Consider the following 17287-nt stretch of genomic DNA (forward strand, 5'->3'; position numbering starts at 1 on the left):
TGTCTAGATTCCGCGCTGTTTGGATCCTTAAAGACAATGTTTACAAACAATAACTGGACTACAAATCCCAAATCACCCCATTGCACAATTGCCTGTTTTTAGGGGGAGAAAGGACTTCTTTTCAACAACATTCTTCGCTCGCTCGGCATGACATCAAGGTTTAGAACCTTGGGTCTGCGGTTTATAATTTTTCAAAGTCGATCCCTGTGTTTTCTTGTTAAACCGGCGTCTCTTTTCCATTAACCAGCGCGTTAAAACATATTCGCGACAAGGTAAAAAAAAAAAAAAAATCCGCTCCATCTGGTTGTGAGGCAGCCTTCTTTAGCTAGCTTATTTAGCCAGGAGCTACCAGTAGATTTACGGCTTATATCCGCGCCTACTTTTGCAGGTTGACCAGCTAATGCTTCGGTTACTCTGCTTCCACAATGATTTGGTTAGTTTACGCTTGTGAGTGAGTGGACTCTAAATTATTGATCCCATTTTGGTAACGAACACAACCTGCGTTCGAGCCCGGTTCGCTTTGGCCTGTTTTCATTGTATCCTCGAGTCGGTAGTGTCGGGTTGTGTCGGGTTGTTCGACCAGTGTGAGCGGCGTCAAATTTAGCTGCGTTGCCGTCAACAAACGAGTCAGCAGCTGTCGATTGGGGAGATAAGTTGAGGCTAGCCAAGTGTCAAGTATGGCGCAGCACGATTGCTCTCATGTCGCCAGTTCGCAGAAGGCTCTCATGCTGGAAATGAAGAGCCTCCAAGAGGAGCCCGTCGAGGGCTTTAAAATAACGCTGGTGGACGAGGCTGACATGTACAACTGGGAAGTGGCCATTTTCGGACCCCCCAATACACACTACGAGGGGGGGTATTTCAAGGTAAGACTCGTTTCATACCAACCTGCTGGGACAGGTGAAAATATGCTACCAAACATGAACGTGACATGAAATGTTTGTGTTGTATGTCCTAGGCCCGGATCAAGTTCCCCATGGACTACCCATATTCCCCACCTTCCTTCAGATTCCTCACCAAGATGTGGCATCCCAACATCTATGAGGTGGGTCAAGAGTAGTTCTCATCACGATCACTTAGTCAGCACAGGGAACCTTAATAATATGTTGCCAAACATTTGCACGCATAGATAATGCTATGTCTCTTCAAACGTGCTTTGTTTGCTAATACAGTGTCTGTAATATGTGATGAAATGATGCTAGGTTTCTTTCATGCATAGTTGGATTGTCCATAGCAAGCATATTAATAAAATGAGTCATTTTTGTTCACGTATATTTGATTTTTATTATTCTGTTGATAGAGATGTTCGATAGTTTTTTTCTCCAGATTGATACCAGTATGAGTACTGTAACTCAACTCTTTTCCTCTTTACCAATAGAATACTTTAAAGAAATTTCTATCAATTCTACTAGAACATTTTCTTAAGGGATTTTATTAAATGAATTAGGGAAGGGGAGTAATGATATCTAGTATTGGCATCGGCTAATATCTGGCTTGATTTCGAGGTGTCAGTACTCTCAATGGCGGCTGATACTAGTATCGGCTGCTGTCTTCGGGCATACATTTTTAATCGATAATTAATTAATATTGACTCAGGTGAAGTATCATACAGTGTTTACATATAAAATACCCATTTATTTTCTACTATTTTACTTCAACATATTTCTCGGTCTCCCTTTTTTTTATTTTTTTTCGGAAGTAACAGTTGAATCATTACGTCTAACAGTCTAGTATCTGTACTTCTGTATTTAGTACAGAATGTGAGTAATATTGCCACCTCTATTCAAATCGTCTCTGCTGGTCACTTGGAAATCAATCCAAAATCAATTCCTTCTCTTTCAGAACGGAGATGTGTGCATTTCCATATTGCACCCACCAGTGGATGACCCTCAAAGTGGAGAACTGCCTTCGGAAAGATGGAATCCCACCCAGAATGTTCGGTTAGCATGAATTGTCATTATCTGGTTACCGTCTTTGACACGACGCCTTATCACATGACATTTGTCTTCAGAAGATTCCGAGACGTACATTGACCTCACATCTGGCGATTCGACACCATCTGTGAAAGATGATCTCTGTATCTCAGCTAACATCTTCTGTTTGGCTACATAATACATTGGAGCTACCGATGTTAAACACAATCTCGTCGGGGACATTACTGGCAAAACTAATTCGACCCTAAGGAATAATTATAATAGAAATTGCAGAGTCATGTTGCTGCGGTTATCAGTAACTTAGATTTACTGTATGGGGAATATTTTAAGTAGCTCTTTCCCTCGCGCCTATCAAGACTAAATGTGAATTCAGTTCGTTTTATTGAACTCCATATAGCGCTACATTAAAAAGTTGTCTCTACCTAACATGCAGCTCCACTCTTAAGTCACAGAATATTGTTGAAACATCAGCTCCAAGATACATGTGTAAACTAAATGGTAGTTAGAGTTTGTTGACGTTAAATATAATCACTAGCGCGCGAATGCAATTTTTTTTTATTCGTTTATTTAACCAGGAAGAGCTCCATTGAGATTTACATCTCTTTTGCAAGGATGACCCGAAGAAGAGTTTACAGAGAGCAGCTAATCGTGATCGCTAACTGGTTAGCTTAGGCAAATTTTGTTGGTGTCTAAAAGTTAATGAATAGAAGATAATATCGAGTAGTTATATATACTCAGTTAAATTTAGGTGCAACCTGAGTAAATTATTAAAAAAATGGGGAGGTGACTATCAATGGGAATGTCGGTAAGCACCCATTTTAATAAAAGATTCAATCGTGAAAGCCCTACATCTGATATTATGTTGTGTCTTTCTATAATTTGATCCTCCTTTGTGCTTTCAGAACCATCTTGCTGAGTGTAATCTCACTGCTGAATGAGCCAAACACCTTCTCACCTGCCAACGTGGATGCCTCCGTTATGTATCGCAAATGGAGGGACAGCAAGGGCAAGGATCGTGAATATGTCGAGATCATCAGGTGAGCAACCACGCAGTAGAGATCTACATGCAAGCAAATGTTAAAATAGAATTTAAAAAAAATGTTAATTTGTCAATTGTTTGCAAAATAAGTGACCAAAAGAAAAACTGTATTGTACAAAAATCAGTATATTGTAGTTGAAAGACATGTACCATAAGCAATGACACGCCGTGTTAGCACTGTGTGCCTATAGTGATGCTAAGCTAATGTTCATGCCTTTGTTTTGGAATGTTGACCCTGTCAATATGGTCGCCACATTGACACATCTTTCAGCCGGTTGAGCGTTTATCTTTTTTTTCTTGATCGATAGTTGCCTAATTTGGACTGTTTCCTGCAGAAAACAAGTATTGGCCACAAAGGTTGAGGCGGAACGCGATGGGGTTCAGGTCCCCACCACCCTGGCCGAGTACTGTGTCCGCACGCGTGCCCCTCCTCCTGACGAGGGCTCCGACCTCTTCTATGACTATTATTACGACGACGACGACGTGGAGGACGGAGACGGCGACTGCTGCTATGACGAAGACGACTCGGGCAACGAAGAGTCGTGACATGCCTTTTCCCACAGCGTGACCAATCTTTGCTGACACGCGATGACCCCCCCTTTTACTGCCCGGGTCGTCCGAGAGGTCTGAGGTCTGCAAGTGAGAAATATTTGACGCCTCCTGTTTGTAAACCAATGAAACGAGATGATTTTACCTTAGCTTGCGCGCTTTTTGTTGAAGCTGAATTGATGGGGCTTGTGGATTTGCTGAGAATTACACCAGCCCCTCCAAAAAAAGAAAAAAAAAAAAGAAAAAAATTTTTCATTTTGACCTGAAGCCAGAGAGACTAACAAAAAGTTCCTCTGATGTAAAAGGTCAAATGGGGGTGATGCCACTTTGCACTGATGCAAACAACTTACAAATCATTCATAGCTTCTTTTGTTGTTACTAGTTTCCCTTTCTGATTTAATGGGTTTGCTTGCTGGTATTAAGTCTCAGCGACTTCCTGGAGTGGGAACTACAAAAAATGATGAGATGGGACTTTCCTCAAACATCATCTGCATGCCAGAAAACATTGGAATATTTTTTTTGTTGTTGTTTTTTTTTTTCTTCCCAGGAACCTTTTGCAAATGGTGATCTGCTTACAGCTTTGTTAACAAAAGCGTGTGATTACAGAGAACCAATTCTCTTCAGTGGACTGCCAGCTGGGTCAAAAATGGTGAACAATTTTTACTATCAAGAAAATGATCTTTGCTGTGTCTCCTGGTTGCCACTGGGTGTGTTTTGTCATTTTGATTATGGGATTAAGACACTTTTAGGATACTTAAAGTGCAAGATTGACCATCGTTTCTGAGGGAGGACTACTAGCTCATCAGAATTGTTTCTCCTCAGGTTAGATGCCTGACTAAACAATATTGGTGTTTTGTTCCATTCTTTTAAATGACCCTAAGATGTATGCTGTTGTATTCTCGTCTTTATTTTTATGCTTTTCGCAAGCAATATTAGTCTTTTTCTATATGGTTAGACTTAATGCCTGCAATCTTCGCTTGAGAATGTTCTATGTGATGAGATATTAGGCTTGACTAAACGTGTGTAGAAAATGTGTCAGAGAAATGATGTTGCAGTTTCAGTCAGGATTTGAAAGGATTTTCAGCCTTGGAAGTCAGTGGGAGTGCAAAAGAACAATTCCACCACATTTTATTTTACCGTTTGTGTTAGTAGTGAGTTAAAGTATTTTGATATGTTTTTAGTGTTGGTGTGTTTCCTCGTGTGTATTTTCCGTCACCAGTATTGATTGTTTCATCTGCTCAAATTGGACTTCACTGAATTTCTCAGGATTATTCAATTACATTCGACATAGTGGGTCGTTTTCGGAGTGACAAGACTTTGACGGATATGCACATGTAGCTGTACGGATGATCACCTTGTTTACCCTCAACTGTTTATTTTTTAATTTTTGGCTATTTAAAAGTGAAAATAAAGATTTATTGGAACAAACCCTACGCGGTGTGAGCGAAAATTTGAACGTTGCTCATTTTCCGTATCAACAAAAGTACTATTGCTGGACGCGCAATTATGACGTCAAAAAAGCGACTACAGTCCCTTCTGGTTTGGAGAAATTCTTGCTGCTTTCGGATTTTCTTTTAGTCAAAGAATTAAGTGTAATGTCCGTGAATTATGCGGCCGGCCTTTCGCCGTACGCGGACAAGGGTGTGTGTGGTCTTCCAGAGGTAATATAAAAATGTTTGAGCTGTTGATTTGCCTTCTAACAAGCTATAGCTAGCAGGTTAGCTGCTACTTTGTTCGTCCTAGCTTGACTAAGATGAATGAATGATTTGACCTGAAAGGGTATTTTAGTTCCATTTTGTACTATGAACAGTAACTGTAGTTTATTGTTTTCATTGTCAACGTTCCTGTATTGAATTTGAAAATGTTGTTAGTACTAAAGAGTAATTCATTGCAATAATTCAGCTGTATTATTTTTCTAATTGGAAAAATAAAAAGGAGGACCACGTTGCATTTTACAAATACACCCGGTGATTTTCCTCGTGATGTTAATTTGCATAAATACAAATGCTTACAATGAATTCAAGACGCAAGATTCTCATTTATTGTTTTTAACCTTTGTGATGTGTTGGTACAGTCATTTGATAGCCCCGAGGAACTGAAAGCAAAGGTGGCAAACCTTGCTAAATTGGTAAAAGAGTCCAAGTACATGGTCGTGCACTCTGGAGCAGGAATCAGCACTTCAGCTGGCATCCCTGATTTCAGGTGAGAAATCCTCACCATAGCTGGTGAATTTGATTAAACCTTAACTCGACTTTGACACACAAGCACTAGTTTTATTTTCATGTTTTCAATGCAAATATAGAGAGCATTTGGTCCCCAGTTTCGCCCACGAGAGCATGAAATGCGTTTATTGATCTATGCTACCATATAAACAGTATATAATACCTCAAAAACAAACTTTAAAAATATGAAGTTAGTTATATGTGTGTTATGCAGATGCAGATTGTTTTGCGTGATGTAATTTTCCTGCAAGGTTTAATAAATCAGAACGGTATAGCACGATTAGTTTTTTGTTTTTCCTCATCCAAAACGTTTTTTTTTTTACTTAAAAAAATCACAAGGGGTTTATTGTTGAAAACGGTCGAGAACCTCTCTCTTAGATCATAAATACACGTTCTTAACGAACTATTTACTTTTTTTTCCCTGTAGTTCCAATTTTGAGCAAAAGAGGGTAGTAGATGTTCAATAATTGCACACCTATGGATAATAAAGCGCACTATTTTTGATTAGTTCAATATGTTTTGAGTCTCCAGGGTATTTAAACTTTCAATTTTCGCCTGAAAACATCTTCATTTTTTCAGCTGGCTCATATATCATATTCACAATTGATGCCCACCTTTTTTACTACTCTATTTTGACTTATTAATTTTTGATTTGGTTACCCTTGAGTCTTTTTGGCCTTGGACAGCAACATCATTAAAGCAACTCATGATATAGTAGCTCCGTATTAGTATCATATCATATCATGCTAATTTGGGCTCCTGTTGCTGATACTTGCGCAAATGCAGATGCACACCGCAGCTGTGCCGAGAAGCAATTTTACCGCCTTTGCACTTCCTCTGAAGAAAGTTCCAAATGATGCGAATATGGACTTCACATCTTGTTGCTTCTCCCTCATGGCGATAAGCTTTAATATCTTATGAATTTAAATGAGACGGGTGAGCCGTTGAACTTCAAACGCACAATAGTTGCGTTGTGAGGATTCACATGATAAAGTCTCATTTCTGGTGCATGAAGATAAGTTTAGTCATAAACGAGCACCTGTGGGGGATGGTAATGAACAAAATTCTCAGTGGAGATTCCTGTTCTACTACTACTTACAATGGATGGGACAAAATATGGTACCTAATAAATTATCCATCCCCAACAGCCAAGTATTTTATACTGTGTGTTATTAGTTAGCACACAGTATAAAATTTCCTATACTCCATTAATGGCTGGGGTTCACTGTAATGTTCCTGTTGTATCTGTTACAATACTATATTTTCATTTAGGGGTCCAAAAGGTGTGTGGACCTTAGAGGAAAAGGGGGAGACGCCTCATTTTGAGACAACATTTGAAGATGCCCGACCCAGCCTTACTCACATGGCCCTACTGGGACTCCAGAGGGCTGGATACCTCAAGTATCTCATCAGCCAGAATGTGGATGGCTTGCATGTGCGATCCGGCTTCCCAAGGTGACTTGAGTTATTATGTTCTCGAACTGGTTCACAACCTTTCTTCAGTGAGAAGTGAAACATTTTTTAATCTAAGTACTATCTAACCAGCACAACCTATTTTTGGATGGTTAAAAGACGAGTTAAAATATAGCATTGTGCATGCCATCTCTGTCTTACTGAACAAACTTTGGAACTTGATTTGTATTTTATTATGAAACGCCAGAAAATCGATAATGCAATAGCATTTTTTTGTTTTTTTTGTTTTAGCTTCTCTGCTGGATAATAGCGTTACTAATAACGCACATTCGTACGAAGCTTAAAAAAAGGCACAGCGTTTTGCAAAGGATGCATTTTACAATGCAGTGCATCAAAAAGTTGTCTCAGCTTCCAATTAATTTGCTCTTAATAGGAAAAGAGAATTTTCTTTTTTACATAGCATTTCTGCTCATTAAATTTGATGATATCTGCTGAAATCCCTTTAAGCTTTCACACAACTCGTGAAATGTCTTCATGTACCCCCGGTGGTAGTAAAATTGTTTACTGCGCAACAAAAACAACAATCTATGACTGTGTTGCATTTTGGTTGAATTATTTATTCACTTTATTTTGGATTCAGCCAGTCTTTAGTTTGCTAATTTTCGTAGAGTTTTATTCATTTTGAAGTATCAGTAAAATGCCAGATAAATTTCAGCTTTAATGGGACTTACCCATCTAGTTCAAGTTTTAAATTTGAAATTCAAGTTTTAACAGTCCACATAATGATTAACCTAGAAATGTCAAATTTAACAGTCAAAAGTCAATGGAACACTTCAGGGAAAACCCATTTCCAACTTTTTTCCATTGCAATGTATTGACCCCAAGCGGCAAAATTCAATTTTCCATTCAATCCGTGCATCCAGCCAGTAATGGAAGACCTGCTCTCCCTGGAAGCAGTTTCATACATCTCCTTCTCTCTCCAGTTAGTTTTGCTCCACCTTTTCTAATAACGAGCACACAGCAGAAATAGAATGGCAGCAGCCTTTGGCCTGGCGCAGAAATCAATCCTAGTAGCAAACTGAATATTTATGAAAAACCCTGAACCTGTTCTCAAGAATCGTCATATAAAATGCGCACACTAAGGCAATGCTGCCTGTGCCCCTTGCAGGGACTTGCTGTCGGAGCTTCATGGGAACATGTTTGTGGAGGAATGCGAGAAGTGTTGCAGGTATGTGCACTTACACAAGGGTTTTTGATTCTTGTCTCGACAACTTAATTAGATTGTGGCTTCTGTATAAGTTTTTTTGTGCACTTTTGTGCACACTCAAGGATTTATTGGATAACCACAAGGGTAGCAGTATAGATGATTGCTTTTAGTAAGGCTGCTTTAGGGGACTAAAGTGAGGCGTTGTGTTTTCTTTCAGGCAGTTTGTCAGGGAAAAAGTGATTGGCGTGATGGGCCTCAAGCCCACAGGGCGTTACTGCGATGTGGTACGCTCCAGAGGACTCCGAGCCTGCAGGTTCAAGCACACACGATGCTTTTTTAGAACAGGTGAAGAAGTTTACTTTGTTCAACAGCCTACGTTTTGTGATCTTTATGAAACCAGAGGGAAGTTGATCAGCACTATACTGGACTGGGAGGACGCGCTTCCTGACAAAGATCTGAACAAAGCCGACAATGCAAGCAGGTCAAGTTTGTTTACATATTGCTTACATGATGCTCGCAATGCATTTTGTATTTTTTTTAGCCAATTTCTTAGCCTTGTTTTGAGTCATGACAGAAGAACAGACATTTTGTCTTGAAGTGCATTACCGCTGGAGGCCACCTTCTTCATAACCTGCTGAAAGCTGTGCAAATTCACCCCATATTTTGTTGCACTACTTACCCAACAACAAGAAAAACAAAAAGATCTCATCGCATCCCTATTACTTACTGCCTGGTAAATGTGGCTGTCCTACCTGGGTCATTACTAAACAGTATTGTTTAGTGATATCATTGCAAGGTAGATCACGGGATGTTGGCCAGATCTCAGGTTTGGGTACCTCTGCTTTTTAGTATTTGGTGGCCCTGATATCTGACCACTGAAAAAACCTTCTTTGGATTTCACTGAGACATCAGTATCTACTAATGTCTCCATTTGCCATCTCAGTGTCAATGTTCAACTTTTTATCCCAGCAAAAGTTTATTATACACCCACAAAAGTGGTGGAGGCCCTGTGAAATATTTGTTTGTTCCATTTTATTACATGCATAATCACCAGAAGATGACTTGCGCTCCAGCAAGTTCATAAAAATGTCTTATGTATTTACCCACATCCTTTCCCGTGGAAGCCCAATTACAGCTGCTATTTGCTCGTAAGATCCCTGCTCACATTTTCACTTGTATCTGTTATTCTTTGTGTCCATTAGACAAGCCGACCTGGCGCTGACACTGGGCACCTCCATGCAGATAAAACCAAGCGGAGACCTTCCACTCGTCACCAAGCGCAAAGGCGGGAAATTGGTCATTGTCAACCTGCAACCCACTAAGCATGTAGGTTTCGTTCCTGCGTACACTCTTTTGTCGGGGTCACACCGAACTACAGGGGCGGTACTACATGGCAGCCATGCCACCTTATGTTGCACTCTAGCCACCCTGACATGTAGGGTAAAAATTTTATGTTATTTTTCTGCCAGGTTTACATGCATGCAGTATTCTTAGACACCTTGGCATTTATAAAATAACATAAAATAAATAATGTATTTCATGACACTCCAGCCCTGGCCACCCCTCACAGAGGAGTTGTGTCTTGCAGGACAAGCATGCACACTTGCGTATCAGCGGCTATGTGGATGATGTCATGAAGCAGCTCATGGAGCACTTGGACTTGGACATCCCAAAATGGGAGGGGCCAACAGTGTGTGAGAGCTCCATTGCACCTGATTGTGGCACCGACGTCAAACCCACACATGTTCTCAGTGCGGATGTGAAGGTCAAAGGTGAGCTTGTTAAGGAAGAGAAGAAACGGGCAGCAGTTGGCGACATCATCAAAGAAGAGACTGTTACACTAAAGAAGGAGAAGAAAGATCCTCCCGTGGGGATAAAAGAAGACAAATAGCCTCAGGTACTATTCACATAAAAAAAAAGTCTCCTGCCTCTAGAAGCAAACTTTTTTTATGAGTTTGATCAAAAAGGATGCAAATTCTTTTACCTCTTTTTGTTCAATGGAACATCAAATACTTTGTTGATCTCCACGCTTCTTTGACAACATCACTTAAGAAAAAAATTCTTCACCTTTGAAGCCTCACGAATTGAATCGTACAAGCTAAAAATGCCAGGTCTTTTTTTTTCAGCTTTGAACTCTACTATTAATACCTCAAGAAGAAAATGAGGAATTTCTTTTTTTTACCGATTCTTGTACAGTACAGCATTCGGATCACTATTACATTGTAATATAAGACAAGAAAATATGTTGTTTTTGTAAATAGATTATTGTTACATAACATTTTTTAAATCTCAGGAACAATGTTTTTTTTTTTTATATGTATATACATACCTGTGTTTTAGCAATAAATAAAAACACAACTGCCACAGTTGTCTGTCAGTCATGGCCTGCTTAGCAATGTAAAAATATAGGGCAATTATTCGGCAGACATAATGGTATGATTGTTATCCTTGTGCATGGGAGCCTCATTAACATGTATTGAATCAATCAGCCAGCTCTGACAAGGAGCTCATTATGCGCAGATATCACAGTATTTTCTCCAACATCACTTGTAACATGACACATGGAGTGCAGCTGTACTATATGCCATATGTTTTGCTCCGTTAAGTCCGTCATAAAGGCTTATAGGTGATGAGACGGCTTCAGCTTAAACGCATGATATCACCTGTCTGCTGTCTCTAAACGTGGGTCGTCATAACGTTCAACAAATGAAGTAGGAATTTAAAATGGAGCAGAATTGATTCGGTGAACACGCAAGCAATTCAAGTTTATTCACCTTTTTTTCCCCCAAACAAGGCAACATAATCCAAAATACATTTTAAATTAGAGGTATCACAATCAAATTAATCAATAATTATTTTTGATTATCGATAAGTTGTTTGGAAGCCTTTTTTTTTTTTTTTTTTTTTAATATTGCCCAAATGCTTGAAATTTTATCTTTTGACCAGTACGTGTTGGATGATTTTTGTAGTGCTCTGTGAAAGCAGAATTTTCTACTCTTGAAAACAAAAAACAACATTTTGGGGATTTTTTGTAATTTTGCACACCATACCAGTAATTGAATCATTTATTAATGTATAATTGTACCTTCTCTAAATCTTTCTGTCCATCACTATATTTCACGACGATATAAGAACAAAGACATTTGTACTAAATGAAGAGAAATTGGACAATTCTGCTTTGAACACTAATGATCTATTTTGGCCTACTAATTTGCTGCAGATGATTGGGGGGAGTAACCGTTGTAGTTTTAAATTTCAATTGGAATAAAGTTGTCCTTAATTTTGCAGAAGAAATTTAACTCTTGAGATGTATTTTCATGTTTTTAAGAGTCTGATCCCAGAGACTTACATATTTAATCAATCATTAAGTACATTAAGGGCATTAATTTCCAGATACTTAATTATTAATTTGATTCTTGAGTATCTAAGATTCAATGTCTGGACTCTTAAAAAAAAAAAAATAATATGTCTCTGGTTTTAAATGAGTGAATTAATACTGGACTTTGGTGGGACTAGATCAAAACCAGAGTGAATTCAATCCATTCTTGTCTTGAATTCATTAGGCATTGGTACTGAAAACCTGAGCTACTAACTCATTTTTGAAACCTTTAAATGTTGATAACAAGTAGAAAGTCCGTACATTAGTTGTTAATATTCTGTCAAGGACATCAAAATTTCCAGTTGTCTGCAAAAAAGGAAAAAAAAAAAAAGAGGCACGGCTCATTAAACATTTAAAAATGCCCTCTCACACACTGATGTGCTGAGTCGGTGGTTGTCATGTTTGCAAAGGCAGCAGCGCCCTGCCGAATAGGCAAAGCGGAGTTGAGCCAGCGAGGTCAGAAACATGTTATCAAGTTAAGTACCTCGCTCAACTGAAGTAAGCTTGAAAGCTTACTTGAAAGGTCAAAGTAAGACCAAAAAAAATGGTAACTTAAACCCTCCTGTTATGTTTTGACCCATTTGAAAATAAAAGTAAATGTTGCATGGAGTTTTTCAATAAAAGACCTCAGCTTACTTATGAATCACCACCAAATCCATTCAAATGGTATTTGTATGCGGGTTTTGTTAGTTTTTTTGCAGCCATTAGGCTGGTGTGATAGACACAAACGAGCCTGCTCACTTTGACGCTGGCTGCCTGACACAGTTGCCATTCCTACTGATCACTTTTTTACAAACCATGCAGACTCAAATGTGCTTTTAAGCTGGCAAATTCTTCTCGTAAGTCTTAATTTTTCCAGAGAGCAAAGTGGTGTGCTGTTTAAATGGAGGTCAACAAAAATTTATAAAAATTGGTCATTCATAATGAAATGGAAATGTGTTATTATTTTATCCAAATACACGATGCTCGATTCTGTTAGCGACCTAAATACCAAAAATACTTGATAGCTACAGCCCTAAAATTAGCAATACATTTTCATCTTCCAGTTCATTTACTCTAAATTTGAAAGGGTATTTAAGAAAATCAATAAGATTTATTGATAGCAGCAGAAACTGTGTAAAAATCTCACTTACCCTCGAAGTGCCTTCGCATACCCCCAGGGGTACTCGTACCACTATTTAAGAACTACAGATTTAGAATCTTCAAAGTGCCTCACATGCTTGGAACGCGAGGGAAAGCCATGCACCTACGAACACAAACGAGCATGGGAAGAACCAGCAAGATTCCAACTACACATCTTTGAGGCAGAACTGTTGATGAACTCATCTAAAAGATGACCTCCACGAATGTGTTTTGCGATCTGTTTGCCTTTCTGCCTCTTCCAAATGTTTTTGTCCGAACACCCTTCAGTTGGTGAGTAATTTTGCTATGTTTTAAAAATTTGGAAAAATTTGGAAATCTGAAACTATGTGCTACCAATGTTATGAATCAGTTCTTTTTGTTTATTGTTGTAGGACATTATGAAGCATCATCTCCAAAATGTGAGTCTTCATTTCGCTGATATTAAGTACTCAAACCAGTGTGGCAATGGAATGTGTTTGACAGCCTGTTTCGCAATCTCTTGTACTTCTGCTTTTTTTTTTTCAACCTTGAAGGGATTAATGCCCAAGAGATCTTTTTATGTTTGTGTAGCTGATTGGCTCACTATGGAACACAAAAAGCATATTTAATGCACTTGAAAAATGTAATATTTTATCAAGGCTAAAAAAAAAAAAAAAAAGGCGCTTTGCTGCTCATAATGAAAAGAAAGAGCATGTGTTAACTCTCAATGTTGTGGCATGATTGACAGTGTGCTTTGGGGCAATCATTTTCAAAAGCCTGCTGCCGGGAAATTCTCTGGTCAGCTCTGACCTCTTAATCTCGGCGATGAATCGATGAGATTTGCATTTTTTTTCTTGTGGTGTTTTGTGCAATGTGCCTCCCTGAATGATAAAATAAATGCACTTCAGGAAAAAGAAAAAAAAAAAAAAAGTCCGTACATCCCTTTCCCAATGCCAGGTCTTTGTGATAATGGAAAATAAGACCAACCCCTTTTAACTTTTCAGTGACTTGTAAACAGCGCAAGACAAGTAAATTCAATCATTTAGAGATTGGGAAGTATACGTTTTCTAGAAAAGAAGTCGAAAACCATCATTTTTAGGGGATCACTCAGTTGTGCTTGATATAATAACAGGCGCATATGGACTCTCATTTAGGTTGGATTTGAATGTTATTGATTCATTCTGACAATGGTGATTTTTTTTTTTTTTTTTCAATTATTAGAGACTGACTGTATGCACACTTTTGCAACCACAATATTTTTACTTCCCCTAAAAATGTTTTCAAGTGGTTTGTATTGTTACTTCTGTGTATGTGTGTGCATGTGTATCCTGATATATATATATATATATATATATATATATATATATATATATATATAAACAGTATGTGTGTATTATGCTTTGAAGTGTTTTTTTTTTCATAACAAACCCTGGCTTTTATTCTGGGGGTGCGTGGACTTTTTATAGCCATTATCCTCTGTGCCTGTCATTGGCGACCAATTTTCTGTGTGACTTCATTTACAGTCAGGATGCATTTTGACGAGGCAATTACTGCCAGAGTACACACAATGGAGCAGCAGGCCATGTGTGTGATGTGTGTGTCTCAGTGGTATTTGCATGTCATCCTCTATCTGCGGGCCGCAATAGATGATTAGCCAAGTTCAGACTTGAAAGGTTGCAAAAGGGCAAAAATGCCCTGAAATGCAACAAACATGCCTTTTTTCCTTCTCTTTAATCATTTTGGAAAATCACTTTTCATCACGGCATTCTTATCGTCTGCTTTTATTTAATGTCACAATACGTAAACAAACCATGTCTTCACAGGACTAACTCTGAGTAAACATACACACACAGAAGCAGGCATCAATGTGGCTGACCATCTCTGGAGTCCAATACGCTTGAGGTAAATGAAATAGGTCACACAATAAGTCACACGTCAATGTCGAAAGCACCGTAAAATGCAGAATTCGTCAGGAGTGCATGTGTGGATACTTGATATAAAAATGGATCGATAACAACATTCAACAATCTTTGTGCATTTATCTTGACTGGGCTGAGGATTAAAAATGGTTGCATTCATTGATCAAGATTATACCTGTACTTATTTACGTAGCAGTCTGGTAAAATGTGCATAGCAACGGAAAAATACACGTGCTGTCGACCATGTCCTCCTTGAAAGTTTAAACAGATTTTTATGCGATTTAAAAAAAAAACAACCGGAGATTTCGTGTGTTAATATAGGCAGTGTTGGCTTCAGTTACTTTTGATTCCTCGCAGCAGGGCTCAGCCCCCGTCTGTTGCCATTATCCGAGGCTTACTGTGTTCCCTATAGAACAAACGCGCAAAAATCACATATCGTCTTTGTTTACCATGACCAAGCTGGTGGGTGCAACCTCTACTCTCCTCCCCCTCAGGGCGCGGTTGAAAAGGTTTTGGATGGGGGTAGTCACTCGGAGGAGAAGCTCTTTGAGTCCCGCCCGATATTCCTGACGGATGAGGCAGTAGAGGACTGGGTTGAGGCAGCTGTTTGCCTGGGCCAGGCACACGGTCAGGGGGAAAGCGTAGGCCTGCGTGTTGTAGAAGGCTTTGCTGAAGGGCACTAGGTCAAACTTGATCAATACGCCCCACAGCGTCAGAGCCTGGTTGGGCAGCCAGCAGACGAAGAAGGATAAAACTACAATGGTGACCGAGCGGGTGACTTTGGAGCGGCGGCGGTGGCGACCTCGCTCACATTCGGACCTCTCCGTCACGGACCCGCCGATGGCGCTTCCCACGACGCGCTGGCTAAGGATGAACCTCAGGAGGAGGAGGTAGCACACGCTGATGATTATCAAAGGGAAGACGAATCCCAGAAGCACCTTTTGCAATTGATAGAGCCCAAGGAGTACTTGAGGATCCGAGTGACCCGAATCCGATTCGGAAAACCTCACCAAGCAGAGCTCGTCGTCAGCAGACACCTGTGAAGAAAACCGGTTTGGTGACCTCAATCGAGAAACTCAGACTGTTGATCAACATACTTGAACGGTGGTGGAGTAGATGGAATGAGGCAAGGTGGCCACCAGCGAGACCACCCAAATAGCCAAACTGGCCCACTTGGCTCGAACGGCCGCCGTCCTCGGGCTGGCGATCTTCAGCGAGGTGACCAGCGAGTGGTAGCGGGTCACGCTCATGGCGGTGAGGAAGAAGACGCTGGCGTACATGTTCATGGTGGTGACCGAGCTCACGATCTTACACATCACCCTGCCGAAGGGCCATCGGAAGTCCAGGACCGTGTCCACGGCCCAGAAGGGCAGGGTGAGCACGAACTGCAGGTCGGTCAGCGCCAAGCTGATCACAAAGCAGTCGATGGAGGAGTGGTGGTGACCTCGGCGGCGGAAGTAAAGCAGGAAGAGTGCCAGGAGGTTACCCACGAGCCCCAGGATGCACACCACCAGGTAGACCAGAGCGATGAGAACTCGCACCTGAAAGACCAAACATCAAGGCTTACAGACCCTACAGACGTACATTTTACGTGTTTTTTGTTACATTCAACAAAAGCAGCATGTTTTTCGTAAGAAAAAAAAACACAGAAGAAATAAACATGAGATATATATATATATATATATATATATATATATATACACACACACGTATATATATGTATGTACATATATATGTGTGTGTTTACAGTACATCTATATTTCTATACATATTTACACATGTATCATTTGAACAGTTGATTATAGTTAATTGCACTTTTACAGATAATTATGAAGATAATTATGAATCGTATATGTAAAAATTATTCATTATTGTAACCCTTTAGGCAGCAGGGTTTTTTCTGTAAAATATTCAGTTTCTGTATCACTATTTCAAAAGGTTAGGTTATTTCAATAGTGTTAAAGGATACTGTAAAAGCTTGGTGCAAAATTGGTATCTTTTCACCTGTGTAGCATGTATATCTTCACTATGTTGTCAGATTTTTTTATTCAGCAATGAAATAGGTCTTTGAGCGCCAATTTTTTGCATCCACTCATTTATTACTTGTCATTTTGACCATGTTTTTGAACGAGGCACACTTACCGCCTTGTTGGCGCTGTCTCCGTGCAGATCCACTGAAGATTCTTTGGAAAGGATTTGGAGCCAGCAGTTGAGGGACAGGTTCAAAGCGGCCAGATTGGACACGGCGCCACTGGGGTTGACCAGTTTCGAGAATTCTTGCTCATCCTCCCCTCCACACGCGCTCATCGCACCCACGAGTGCTGAATCTGAGGAGCTGCCGTTGATCTGCATGGTGAGTCACTTTTAATGCCACTTGGAACTCTCCTCTTTCGAAAGGTTCATTTCCAGGGTGGTTTCTCCATAGTCCATGTAGTGTGCTTATTGAATAATTTCTAACGAAATCAATAAAACCAAACCAGCTTTTTAAATACTCAGACAGCCTGACTAGGTGTATTCGCAAGTGTTG

The 17287-nt window shown here is 39.7% G+C and overlaps 3 protein-coding genes across 3 annotated transcripts; 2 read left to right on the forward strand and 1 right to left on the reverse strand.

The window, feature by feature from the left end:
- Positions 1-109: 109 nt before the first annotated feature.
- Positions 110-4952, forward strand: cdc34b (cell division cycle 34 homolog (S. cerevisiae) b). The gene is made up of 5 exons (XM_088429664.1): positions 110-863; positions 956-1042; positions 1840-1937; positions 2834-2968; positions 3306-4952. The coding sequence occupies exons 1-5, from the start codon at positions 678-680 to the stop codon at positions 3514-3516; spliced, it is 717 nt and encodes a 238-aa protein (XP_088285790.1). The 5' UTR covers positions 110-677; the 3' UTR covers positions 3517-4952.
- Positions 4866-10723, forward strand: sirt6 (sirtuin 6). The gene is made up of 8 exons (XM_088429663.1): positions 4866-5180; positions 5594-5721; positions 7014-7196; positions 8323-8382; positions 8579-8674; positions 8762-8842; positions 9564-9687; positions 9950-10723. The coding sequence occupies exons 1-8, from the start codon at positions 4866-4868 to the stop codon at positions 10250-10252; spliced, it is 1290 nt and encodes a 429-aa protein (XP_088285789.1). The 3' UTR covers positions 10253-10723.
- A 3946-nt stretch (positions 10724-14669) lies between these two features.
- On the reverse strand, positions 14670-17287 carry LOC148414558 (relaxin-3 receptor 1-like). The gene is made up of 3 exons (XM_088429657.1): positions 16903-17287; positions 15858-16301; positions 14670-15797 (listed from the first exon to the last, which is right to left on the reverse strand). The coding sequence occupies exons 1-3, from the start codon at positions 17110-17112 to the stop codon at positions 15189-15191; spliced, it is 1263 nt and encodes a 420-aa protein (XP_088285783.1). The 5' UTR covers positions 17113-17287; the 3' UTR covers positions 14670-15188.

Source organism: Hippichthys cyanospilos, chromosome 12, assembly GCF_059441005.1.
Source record: "Hippichthys cyanospilos isolate Australia breed blue-spotted pipefish chromosome 12, RoL_Hcya_1.0, whole genome shotgun sequence".
Lineage (NCBI taxonomy): Eukaryota > Metazoa > Chordata > Actinopteri > Syngnathiformes > Syngnathidae > Hippichthys > Hippichthys cyanospilos.

Coding starts and splice junctions, on each gene's coding strand:
- cdc34b (XM_088429664.1), top strand. CDS start 678: ATGGCGCAGCACGATTGCTCTCATGTCGCCAGTTCGCAGAAGGCTCTC. Junction 1,043..1,839: donor GGCATCCCAACATCTATGAG/GTGGGTCAAGAG, acceptor CTTCTCTTTCAG/AACGGAGATGTGTGCATTTC. Junction 1,938..2,833: donor AATCCCACCCAGAATGTTCG/GTTAGCATGAAT, acceptor TTGTGCTTTCAG/AACCATCTTGCTGAGTGTAA.
- sirt6 (XM_088429663.1), top strand. CDS start 4,866: ATGATCACCTTGTTTACCCTCAACTGTTTATTTTTTAATTTTTGGCTA. Junction 5,722..7,013: donor GCTGGCATCCCTGATTTCAG/GTGAGAAATCCT, acceptor ATTTTCATTTAG/GGGTCCAAAAGGTGTGTGGA. Junction 7,197..8,322: donor GTGCGATCCGGCTTCCCAAG/GTGACTTGAGTT, acceptor TGCCCCTTGCAG/GGACTTGCTGTCGGAGCTTC.
- LOC148414558 (XM_088429657.1), bottom strand. CDS start 17,112: ATGCAGATCAACGGCAGCTCCTCAGATTCAGCACTCGTGGGTGCGATG. Junction 16,302..16,902: donor GAGACAGCGCCAACAAGGCG/GTAAGTGTGCCT, acceptor TTGGTCTTTCAG/GTGCGAGTTCTCATCGCTCT. Junction 15,798..15,857: donor TCTACTCCACCACCGTTCAA/GTATGTTGATCA, acceptor TTTTCTTCACAG/GTGTCTGCTGACGACGAGCT.